Source organism: Hemicordylus capensis, chromosome 6 (genome assembly GCF_027244095.1).
Source record: "Hemicordylus capensis ecotype Gifberg chromosome 6, rHemCap1.1.pri, whole genome shotgun sequence".
NCBI classification, from domain to species: domain Eukaryota; kingdom Metazoa; phylum Chordata; class Lepidosauria; order Squamata; family Cordylidae; genus Hemicordylus; species Hemicordylus capensis.
The window spans coordinates 55,862,591-55,875,216 of NC_069662.1; the positions used below are offsets into that span (position 1 = coordinate 55,862,591).

The following is a 12,626-nucleotide window of genomic DNA, read 5'->3' on the forward strand; positions in this document are numbered from 1 at the left end:
AGGCTGCCCTAAGCCAGCTTCACGTACTGGCTGCCTTTCCAACCAAACGGCCTTCCACGGATGCATGCAGCAGCTCAGTGTGGACCGGCAGCCCATCGAGTTAGACATGGTTCGCCTGAATCGGCTTGGCAAATACTTTGAAGTGTACTTCAATGTGTGTGGTATCACTGATAGGTACGCTTGCTGGAACATGGATTCTGACTGGGCAGGGTTGTGGTTTGAGCAGGGAAGGAGATCCACCAGGATTCTCCCCATATTCCCTTGGGTAGAGCATCTAGATATAGCGTGGTAGGGGCAGATGGAATGGCTTAAGGACACAGAATGCCCTTGCAGTAGCTAAGGAGTTCAGTCAGTGCCTGGATGTGATGGGCCCCATTTGTACCACCCTGAACTCTGTGGAAGAAAGGTGAGATGTAAGTGTCAGGTGTGCAGGTATGTAATGCCCTTGTGAACATGGCGGGGAAATTCCTTTGCATGTTATTTGGTCTCCACAAACTGAATGTTTTGGAAAATATTTGATGCTAGTCTGGAAGGTAAATCTTCTGCTTCGTGCTACTGTTGTTCTTTAGGAAGGGTGTTGAAAATAAAAAAGCTATTCTGATGTATTGAAAAAGTCTGCACTCACATTTAGAATATTGGGTGCAGTTCTGATTATCCCCATGTAAGATCAGGATTTGAGAAGGTAGAGAAAAGGGCAACTAAAACTATTAGGAGAATGGAAGAAAAGTCTTAAGAGCCAGCGTGGTGTAGTGGTTAGAGTGCTGGACTAGGACCGGGGAGACCTGAGTTCAAATCCCCATTCAGCCATGATACTTGCTGGGTGACTCTGGGCCAGTCACCTCTCTCTCAGCCTAACCTACTTCACAGGGTTGTTGTGAGGAGAAACTTAGTATGTAGTACACCGCTCCAGGCTCCTTGGAGGAAGAGCGGGATATAAAAAATGTTTTTAAAAAAAAGTGTGGTCATGACTGAGGGTAGACGTGATAAGAAGTTTACTGAATTATGAACTGTATGAAGAAGGTGGTGAGGGGAAAATGTGTTCTCTCCTCTGATATTAAAGCTTTGGGTATTCATTGCAACTGAACTGTAGTAATGTTTGGGAAAACAGAAAGATTATTTTGTGCAAAGAATAACTGTTCTATAGAACCCAGAAGACCAGTGCCGTACCAATAACTTCCAAAAGGATTACATGCATTAATGGAGGCCACTCAGTGGCTTTTGGCTAACATGGCTAGGAATAGTCAATTACCCCTGCTAAATGGGCCAAGAGACACCTTCTAGAGTAATGGCTGTCTTATATTTAGAAGGGGAAACAATTGCCTCTTTTCCGTTCAGGACAGCATTCCTCGTAAGGGCTTCACTAGAATTGTCTTTGTTACTACAATTGTCTTTGTTTTTGGATTGTGGGCCCTTTTGGAACAAGAAACCTTTTTTCCATTGTTTTTGCTATTTTGCTGAAAGGCAGTGGATAAATATACTTAATAATAATAATATAGGAAAATCAGACATCACCAAGACCTGGCAATGGCTTAAGAATGGCAACTTGAAGAAAGAAACAGAGGGTTTAATACTGGCTGCACAAGAACAGGCACTAAGAACAAATGCAATAAGAGCAAAAGTAGAAAAATCCACAACAAACAGCAAGTGCCGCCTTTGTAAAGAAGCAGATGAAACCGTGGACCACCTAATCAGCTGTTGCAAAAAGATCGCACAGACTGACTACAAACAAAGGCATGACAAGGTGGCAGGGATGATACACTGGAACATCTGCAAAAAATACAAGCCTGTAGTCAAAAATTGGTGGGACCATAAAATTGAAAAAGTGGTAGAAAATGAATATGCAAAAATATTATGGGACTTCCGACTACAAACAGACTAACATCTGCCACACAATACACCAGATATAACTGTAGTCAAGAAGAAAGAAAGAAAAGTTAAAATAATCAACATAGCAATACCAGGGGATAGCAGAATAGAAGAAAAAGAAATAGAAAAAAATCACAAAATACAAAGATCTACAAATTGAAATTGGAAGGCTGTGGCAGAAAAAGACCAAAATAATCCCAGTGGTAATTGGCACCCTAGGTGCAATTCCAAAACAACTTGAAGAGCACCTCAACACCATAGGGGCCACAGAAATCGCCATCAGCTAATTACAAAAAGCAACTTTACTGGGAACAGCCTATATTCTGCGACGATATCTATAATAACAGCAACAACATTGATAACAAAATCCAGCCATCCCAGGTCCTTGGGAAGGATTCGATGTCTGGATAAAACAAACTAGTCAATAACACCTGTCTGACTGTGTAAACAAGAAATAATAATAAATAGACCTTCCATAGTCAGAGGCAATGTACCACTAAAGACCTGATGCCAGAGAGACTCCCAACAGAGTTTTGTAGTACCAGCATGCCCTTTTATGTGCTTTTCTGGGTCTTTTGCCTTGCCAGACAAAAATACTAGGCTAGATGGACCTATGGTCTGACTCAGTATATGGCAGCTTCCTATATTCCACTTGGGAAAATGCCAGTTGTGTGAGTACCACTTGCTGTCCACCAGTGCCACAGTCCCTGCCCATGTCTCTTCCTCATTTGAAGCTGCTAGTTCTAGATGGCTTGGAGCCATCCTGAGATGGAGAGGCCTTACCTGCAGTGTTAACTTGCTCCTCCTCCTGTGCCAGGTGTACCCCCAACCTCTGTGAACATGACAGTCGCTGCATACAGTCCTGGGATGACTTCACATGCATCTGTGACTTAACGGGTTACAAGGGGGAGACCTGCCACAAACGTGAGACGTGGGTTTGGGCCACGGGGATGGGGGAGGGAGGGTTGAGGCATTGATCTGTGTGCACAGACTCCTCGTTTCCTTCTTAATTTTGCAGCCATTTACAAGGAAAGCTGTGAGGCCTATCGACTTATTGGCAAACCATCTGGCAACTACACCATTGACCCTGATGGCAGTGGGCCTCTGAAGCCTTTCTACGTCTACTGTGACATGCGAGGTATGGGGACATTAATTATTCTTATTATTCTTATTATTTATTAATTACATTTAATTAATTAATTACAACTGCCCCATCCAGAGGCTCTGGGTGGTGTACAATAACTTTTAAAAAGACATAAAACCCACAATTAAAACAATGCTAAAACAATATAAAAACAATTCAAAAATGATTAAAACTATTTAAAACCAATTCAAATACTTTTAAAAACAACACTTTATACACTTTAATGGGGTCCAGGTCTTTTCTTTAACAAATGCTGTTGGTTGCGGTTCAGTCCTTGCTTGAGTTCAAGGTTGTTTGGAAGTTACACTCTTGGCTTTCACAGTTCTTTTGCTCAAAAGTTGGAGCTCCAATAACTGAGGCGGGAAAGGCTACTCGGTCTCCCCTCAAAGGCACTCTCGGCTGGCCAGTCTGTACGCTTAGAGACAAGAAGCAGTTCGACCGAATGCGTGAGAGCAATACTTTGGTTAGGGCTTTTGTGAGACATTGACCCCTTTTGCTTTTCAGCGGATCGGGCGTGGACCATAGTACGGCACAATCGATACTGGGCCACACGAGTGACAGGTTATAGTCCCGAAAAGCCCTTCCTGGGCTCTGTTGACTACTGGAATGCGTCGTGGGGTGAGGTGTCGGCACTGGCAAATGCCTCTGAATATTGTGAGCAGCGGATCGAGTTCCACTGTTACCTCTCCCGCCTGCTCAACACCCAGAGTGAGTATGTGGGTGAACTTGCCCAGCTCCTTCTTCCACCCTATGGATCATATTTTTCTTGTTAGCATACACATTCTGGACCAAGAAAAAAAAAATGCTGCGACATGAATACTTTCCCAGACTATACAATTATATATGCTCATTTGCATAGTTCATTCTGCTGCATTCTGTCGGGGTAAAGCCAAAGGGCTGAGTACTGGAGTGCCGCCTTCTCAACACCAAATGATGTGCTCAGCCACATTGTCACTTCTTGAGTTTTCACCAGGCACTTTCAAATTTATCTTTGCCGCCATAAGGACTAGAAACGTTGTAGTGTAACTACAGAAGTGCAGAATACACACACAGCCCTGCAATAGATTATTCTAATAGATTACTCTAAACCAGGCCTGCTCAACTTAGGCCCCCCAGCTGTTTTTGGACTACAGCTCCCATAATTCTCAGCCACAGCAGCCAATAGCCAGGGATTATGGGACTTGTAGGCCAACATCTGCAGGAGGGCCGAAGTTGAGCAGGCCTGCTCTAAACTGATGGGCTGTGAACTGACAGTGACTAATCAAAAAACAGATCTTAGAGTTGTGGTGGGTAGCTCAATAAAAACATCAGGTTAGCATGCAGAGGCAGTGGGAAAAGCAAATTCTGTGCTAGGGATTATGAGGAAAGGGGCTGAAAATAAAGCAGCTAGTATCATAATGCCTTTAACTAAATCTATAGTGCTTCTGCGTTTGCATTACAGTGCTGCTTGTTCCATTTAAAAAAAGGATATATCAGAGATGCAGAAAAAGGCAGCCTAAATGATCAGGGGGCTGAAGCATCTTCCTTATTCTCTGCGCAACTCCAGATCTTGGTTGCAGATGTCGGACGAATGTCAGGCAGCGGAGGAAACCTGACATTCTCCAACTGACATCGGTGGGTTCAGACATTATGGAAAGGGAAGGAAATGCTGGCTTGCACCAGGAGTGCACACTTGCTGGGAGCCTCTGGTTTCCTGCTGCTTACTTTCTGGTGGCCATGTGGACCCACCCTATGACTCCGAGTCACCCAATGAGATGTCTTTGCAGTAGATTTCGGACAGTCAGTAGGAAGTAGTTCTTCATACAGCACAAAATTAATTTATGGATTTCCCTGCCATAGGGAATTCATTCCTTGTGGTAAGGGCCAGCACCACAGATTGCTTTGGAAGGAGATTAGGCATTTCACAGCAGACCCATAGCCAGGGTGAGGGTTCGGGCAAGCCTGGCTCCTTCTAAATTTTTCTTACCCCCTAAATTTATTATGAACAAATAATTTATAAATGTTGCTTGCACTTAGGACTGATAGAGTCCAAATAAACTGGCCCACCTGCTTTTTTTTTTTTTTTGCCCCCTCCAACTTTTAGGCTGGCAATGGGCTTGATTCATTATCTCACACTTGCTATTTATCATAATAGCTATGCCTCCAGGTTCAGAGACAGTATGCCACTGAATGCCAGTTGCTGGGGAGTGGTAGCAGTAGATGAGGGCTCTTGCTTTCATGTCCTGCTTGTGGGCGACTGGAAGCATCTGGCTGGCTGCTATGGGAAACAGGACACTGGAGTAGATGGACCTTTAGTTTATTGCAGTATGTCTGTTCTTTTAGGTTCTCTGCCTGAGCATACACTCTGTGAGCTGTCCGCTACACCTCCTGTTTTCATTTTCTTTTGTTGCCCCATAGCTGGGATGCCATTGAGCTTTTGGATGGGCCGAAATGCGGAGCGCCATTACTACTGGGGGGGCTCCCCACCAGGGCTGGGGCGCTGCGCTTGTGGTATGGATAAGAACTGTGCTGATCCCCGTTTCTACTGTAACTGTGATGCTGATCATTTTATGTGGTGAGAAATGATCCCTCCCTCCCTCCCTCCAAAAAGGGCCTGGGTGGAGTTGGTGGTGGGATTGAAACTGTGTGGATAACCCTAATGAGTTATGGGGGCCAATTTTTCCCAATCTCTCCATTCTACCACAGGCGGACAGATAAGGGACTGCTGAATTTTGTAGACCATCTTCCAGTCACACAGGTTGTGGTGACTGACACAAACCGCACTGGGTCAGCAGCTGAGTTCCTGCTGGGCCCATTGCGTTGCTATGGAGATCGTGAGTAGTGGACTGGGTTGGAGAGGGTGTGCTTGAAATTCTCTCATGGATGTGCTAGACTGGGGCAGGAGTTGTTCCACCAGAAAATTCTCATCATGCCCTTCTTTTGACTTGTAGGCAACTCCTGGAATACAGTCTCTTTCATCAGGGGAGTAGCCTTGCTCTTCCCCACCTTCAAAGTAAACTACAGTCTTGATATCAGCTTCTTCTTCAAGACTTCTGCCCCATCAGGCACTTTTCTTGAGAACGTGGGCAACTGGAACTATCTATATGAGAGGCACCACATCCGCATAGAACTCAACAGTATGGAATTCAGGGTTTAAGGGGGTGGGAGCAATGTAATGGATCTTTTTAAAATTTATTGAATTGAATTTACAGTTTACTGAATCTCAAAGGGTCGTGAGAGCTAACACTGTTAAAAACATGTACAAGAGAGATAATGGATTTGTGTATCTTTAAAAAAAATTCATTGCCTTCAAGTTCCCATTACTTTTTAGCACTGGCTGAACTGCTGTGAAGTCATGACATGTTCGCAAACTTCCTAAATGCTTGGGGTGAAAGTGTCAGCAGTGAAATTCTAATAAACAAGTGAGGCTCTGTGAGAAAATTAAAAGTTTGGAGTCAGCCTAGACAAGATGATGGAGATCCGATTGGATTTCCTGTATCTTTAAAGTGTTGTAAATAGTAGCCTGGCACTTTCCAGATTAGACCCTGCAACGGGGTCAGGACGTATCTCTGAAGTGTGCTTCTGCACTTTCTGTGCTGTGACACCACAGTTCCTATGCTGACAGCAGAGTGCTGTTCATATTTTCAGTGCCTTGTTTCAAATTTAATCTCTGCGATATAGTGTTATGATGTATATCCAGCGTTAAAAAGTTTTGGGGGGTTAGTTTTTGAGAAACTCCTCCCCCTGCTGTTTACGTTTTGAATTCGATTTGCCTGAACGGAATCATTTTGCTGCTGTTGAGCGGCTAATCTGGAAAGTGCCCTGGGGTGGGAATGGAGGGAATGAATTTAATCAGGACTGTGACACTGAGGGAGAGGAGAAGTCTTTCCCTTGCCCCCACTGTTTTCCTAATGAAAACTGTCATTTCCTACCCACCCAAAACGTATGGGCAATTTCCCTAATGGAGCAAATAGGAGCTGGTGTGTGTATGTGATTTTCACTGGCAAAGCAGCAGGGAGGAAGGGATTAGCACACATCCCCAGACTGCCACAGTCCCAATCCACTGTCCCAACCCTTGCAGCAGCTTTCACAAAATGTAAAGAGAGTTTCAGTCATGGATCTCTACAGTCTTCTCTAGTTTGGCCCTCAGTTTGGTTGGCAAAGACTTATGCAGGACTGGACAGAAATGAAGGTTTTCGGAGTCTGGCAGAGTAGTGGCCACAGAGTCAAGAGGGCATCCATCTACATTAAGGTAATGGCAGGAGAACTAGACTTCACATGCTGGTTTGAACTAAGTAGCTTAATCTTTGGATGCAGGTCTTCCATATACTGTATTTCCTTTCTTATTTAAAGAAAACATGTATAAAGGCTGCTCAGGCTATGCCTTTTTGCCAGTGTCCAAGGGAAGGGAATTCAAATAAGTGAAAGATTGCCATGCAGAAGGAGAGACAGAATTGTTCTCTGTTGTACTTGACCTCCAAGGTGCCTTCCACACACCTAGGCGAAACACACCTAGCTCCTTGAACAATTCCTCATAGAGTTTCCAGACTCCTCACCAATTTTATTACCCTTCTCTGAACCAGTTTATCAGTGTGGTGCCCAGAACTGGACACAGTATTCCAAGGGAGGTCTGGCTAGTGGGGAATAGAGTGCAATGATTACTTCATGTGATCTGGGCACTATGCCTCTGCTAATGTATCCCAGGATTGCATTAGCTTTTTTAGCAGCTGCATCACACAGTTGGCTCATATTCATCTTGTGGTTCAGTAAAAGGCTTAGATCTTTTCCACGTGAACTGTTGAACTTGGCTCACACTATAGGTATTTGTGCAAGTGCAGAACGTATCTCAGAACCTTCCAGAGTGAAATCTGCATTTTGGCGGTAGCCACTAGACTTTGCGCCATTTTATGGGATAGGGCTCTGCGTGCCAATTATACACTGGAGAATGCAACAGCCCTCAATGATCTAAAGGAGTGCAGCATTATCCCTGTGACTCTGCTGTCAGAAACCTCCGCCGATATCACTATGATGAGCTCCAGTGCTGCGAAGCCAGACTGGCAAGATTTACCTACACCCAATCTAATGGGAAAGGCAGGGACGTCAAAGGCTAAATTGAACCCGTTGGTACTGAGAACGAAGTCTCTGAAACATCTGTCAGAGCCAGGGAAGAAGAAAAGGAAAAGGAAGGCTGACAAACCTCTGGCACTGGAGCCAAAGAAAATTGTATCAGTAGCGACTTACCCGCTTTTAGAGCTCCCACCCCTGATCTTCGTCAGCAGCAGAGAGTGATCCGGATTTACAGCCTGATCTTGATCCTTACAGGGAGAGCAAGTCAGATCACGCTTTCAGTTCCAAGGGAAGATTCAATCCCGACTCCCATTACAAACCTGACTCCCCCTCCTATGACAAGGACCACAAATGCCCTCCTGGAGGCTGGGAACCAGACAGGCGCCACAGATCTTCAGATTACAGGAGATCACCGGACTACAAGAGAGAGAGCTACAGGCATGCTTATTCCCCAGAATATTATGATAGACCCTGCATGGAATACATGTGGGTGGATCTGAGAGCAGAATTCTATTGCCCCAGGCATTTGAGACCACGGACCTGGGCCTCTGATGGGTGGGAAAGAATCCCTCACTATGACCACAGTGCCTGCCACCACTGCTCTTACTTCAGATCTCCTTCACCACTTATGAGTTGAACAGGTCAACACAAAGACAATTCTGCCCAAGTATTGCAAGACCTAAAAGGGTCACGAAGGACAAGGGGGCAAAATAAATTCCACCTGCGATTCCCACAATGGGCACATGAAAAGTCCCTCCAGCGAAGGAACCAACACCACCTCTGGACCAAGAGTCAGATTCAGAGGACAAACCTTCCACTCAGTGACACGGAGCTCCCACTGGGTTGTCCACACTCAGATGAATGGCTAGATGGGGAGAAACATATACAGAACAGTTGCAGAGGATGGCTACTTTCCTGGGACTTGAGACACAAATAGCCACAGAAGGAACAAAGGACCCCATGTTTGGTCTCATCCAGACTGAAACCACTACCCTGATCTTGATGCCTCTTTGCCAGCAATCATAGAGGTAATGAAAGGGGTGTGGGGGAAACCAGCTTCTATCCAACCCCCTTCCAGAAAACTGGAATACAGAATTCACCAGGAGGAAGCTGATTATTTAAGCATCCAAAACCTAACTCCATTGTAGTGGAATCATTTCAACAAGACTCTCGCCAAAAGCTAATTTCAGCACCAGCAGACAAGGATGGCAGAAAGTTGGATGCTTTGGGGAAAAGAATATATGTGACTTCCAGCTGCGCATAGCAAATTATCAGGGCTGTATGGCACAACACACACACTTCCTACTGGAACGCTTCGTCAACCAATTGCAGTCTGACAAAAGAGATGCAGCTATGACATTCTTCTCTGAGGGCCTCCAGATCATAAAACAGCAACTTCACTTGGCCCAGCATGGAGTGGACTGTGGACCTAAAACCATAGCAGCTGCTATCGCTTTGCACAGGCACGCTTGGTTAAATCCACAATACTGTCTCTGGAAGCAAAACTGAGGACAGAAGATCTACCTTTTGATGAGGAGAGGTTGTTTGGAAAAGAAACAGGTAATACCCTGGAACGGGTTCATAAGATGAAGTCCACAGCTAGATCTACGGGTCTGCAGTCTTATAGCCCGCAGCAAGCTAAATAACATATCTGGTCACAAGGGCAACCAAAGCCAAATTGCCAGCCCTTTCACCAACAGGACTACAAAAAGAACCATTACCAGCCATATAACACCTTTCACAAACAGCAGTCACAACCATCTAAGCTTCCTCAGAAGCCCAAGGCTTCTTACTCAAAAATAACATGACTCCACACACCAGCTAGACTCCTGGCTATTTCCCTTTGCAGACACATGGTAGGAAATAACAATGGTCAATTGGTCTTGACTATTATGAGGATGGGATATGCCATAGAATTCATTAGTCCACCGTCCTTGAGAATACGAAGAACTGCTCCAACACCGACCTTACTGCAGGAAATCCAACACTTCCTACAGAAACATGCTATCCAACTTGTACATCACAACACTGGGTTGGGTTTCTACTCCAGGTACATCACTGTTCCCAAGCGGGATGGTGGACTAAGACTTATTCTAGATTTATGGGACCTAAATGATTTTGTCCAATACTGTCGATTTCGAATGACTACCTTGGCCAGCATAATACAACTTCTTTTTGGCAATGCATGGTTCACTTCAATTGACCGTTGGGATGCCTACTCCATATTTCTTTTTGCCCCTCACAGAAAATACCTCTGTTTTTGTGTAGGCAAGATCTGCAGGTACAAAGCCTTACATTTTGGCTTGTCATTCAATCCACTTCTCAAAGTGTATGGCAGTCGTGGTGGCTCATTGGAGGAAACAATCCATCCGCCATTTCCCAAATCTTAATGGTTGGTTCCTACTGGTGAAAACAGAACAACTCCTCAATCTCCATATAAGGACTACATTGACACTGTTAGACCACTTAGGATTATGTGTCAATTGGGAGAAATCCAAACTTACCCTGATCACCACTGTAGAGTTGATAGGAACTATACTAGACCCCTCAACAATTGTAGAATCCCTACCACAATGAAGAATTGAAGCCATTTAAGCCATGACACATCACGTCCTATCTTCCAGAACTCACAAGGCACACTCCATACAGCAGTTATTGGGATTTATGGCATCCACAACCGCCATCCTTTCCCTTAGTGCACCTACGCATGAGACCACTACAGGAATGGTTCCTGTCTGTATCCCACCCAAGTACAGACCATCCACAGAAAAAATTGAGAATGCCACAACATACACAAAACTCCATCCAATGGTGGGTCAACTGCCCAAACCTAGAGGAAGGACAGCCATTCATTCAACCCCAACCAGACATTACCATGACAACGGACACCTCCAACTTGGGTTGGGGCACCCACTGCAATAAATTGACAGCTGCAGGTTTTTGGTCAAAACAAGAAAGATCATACCACATAAATGCTCTAGAACTCCTGGCAATTTGGAAAGCTCTTTGTGCCTTCCAAGCTCTTCTTTGTCAGATATTGGTACTCATAAGGAAAGAAAGATTGTGCCATCAAGTCAGTGTTGACTCCTGGTGACCACAGAGCCATGTGGTTTTCTTGGTAGAATGCAGGAGGGGTTTGCCAAGTATGAAATGCCTTTCAGCACCTTCCTACATCGCTGCTGCTCGATATAGGAGTTTCCCATATTCTGGGAAACACACCAGTGGGGATTCGAACCAACAGCCTCCTGCTCAATAGGCAGGCTGCTTCCCTGCTGCGCCATTAGGTGGCTATCAGTACTCATACTGATGACAATACAACCCTACCTAAACCACTAAGGGAGTACTTGGTCATGTACTTTGTCTCGCTTAGCTGCTGAATTATGAGAATGGTGCCTAGACCACCACATCTGGCCAATTGCGACTCACATAACTGGCTCACGGAACATCAAGGCCGATTCACTCAGCTGTCTAACCCAAGTCTCCCATGAATGGACATGAACCACCATGTGGTCAATCAAATATTCTGGAAATGGGGCCAACCTCAAATAGATATATTTGCCACAGCAGACAACATGCACAGTTTTGCCTTTTGCAGCAGAGAAGGAGATCACCCAGACTCATTGGGCAGTGCCTTTCTGATCCAGTGGAACAAGGGTTTCCTTTATAAGTTTCCCCCATTGCTTTTAATACCAAGAGTACTGTAGAAGATCCAAGCGGACAGGGCAACTACATAATGGTTGCCCATCGTGGCGATGACAGCTATGGTTCACCACCCTACTAGGGTGGTGCGTTTGGGATCACAACGAATGCACTTACCTCTATGACCGGATCTACTCACCAGAGACTAGGGTGCAGTGTTCCATCCGGATGTAAAGACTCTTCATCCAACAGCTTGGCATATATCTCTGAAGAAATAAAGGACTAGGAAGTCTTAGATGTGCTTGCAGCTTCTCGTAAGCCCTCTACATGTCACTCATATGGAACTAAGTGGAAAAGATTATCTTCATTTGCAGCTTCAAAAGGGATCCATCCCAAAGAAGCATCAGTTGAGTTCATACTTTACCTATTTCATTTTTAAAAGTTGGGGTTATCTAAAGGTTCATTTGGCAGCCATTGCAGTCTCTATGGGTAAAACCCCAATTTTTACCTTGCTGCCAGTTAAACAGTTTTTAAAAGGTTTATTTCATTTATATCCACCCACCCGTGGGACCTGAAGGTGGTGCTCTCATGAGGAAACCTTTTGAGCCCCTAGCAACATGCTCTCCCAAATATTTGTCAGTCAAGACTGCCTTCCTCCTGGCCATCACTTTGGCAGGTCAGGTAGCAGAGTTAAGAACTATTTGCGCTGACCCAACTTACCTATCCTTTCAAACTACGGTACTGCTCTGCCCAGATATGTCCTTCCTCCCCAAGGTTGTTTCCCAGTACCATGTCTCACAGCATATATGCCTGCCTGTCTTCTTTCCATTCCTGTCCTCCGAAACTGAACAAGAATGGCACATGCACTGTCATTCTACCTACACAGCATTCGCGAGTTTGACATCATCAGTGCTCTTTGTCTGCTTCATGG

At 44.9% G+C, this 12,626-nt stretch overlaps 1 protein-coding gene across 1 annotated transcript in view; it reads left to right on the forward strand.

Moving 5' to 3' along the window:
- The window catches only part of CNTNAP1 (contactin associated protein 1), a 50,924-nt gene that overhangs the window by 25,067 nt on the left and 13,231 nt on the right, over positions 1-12,626 (forward strand). Inside the window, exons 10-16 of the mRNA XM_053263009.1 lie at positions 3-174; positions 2,684-2,790; positions 2,885-3,004; positions 3,515-3,718; positions 5,408-5,564; positions 5,696-5,823; positions 5,941-6,126. Coding sequence (XP_053118984.1) covers positions 3-174; positions 2,684-2,790; positions 2,885-3,004; positions 3,515-3,718; positions 5,408-5,564; positions 5,696-5,823; positions 5,941-6,126 — 1,074 coding nt within the window. The remainder of the gene's footprint in view (positions 1-2; positions 175-2,683; positions 2,791-2,884; positions 3,005-3,514; positions 3,719-5,407; positions 5,565-5,695; positions 5,824-5,940; positions 6,127-12,626) is intronic.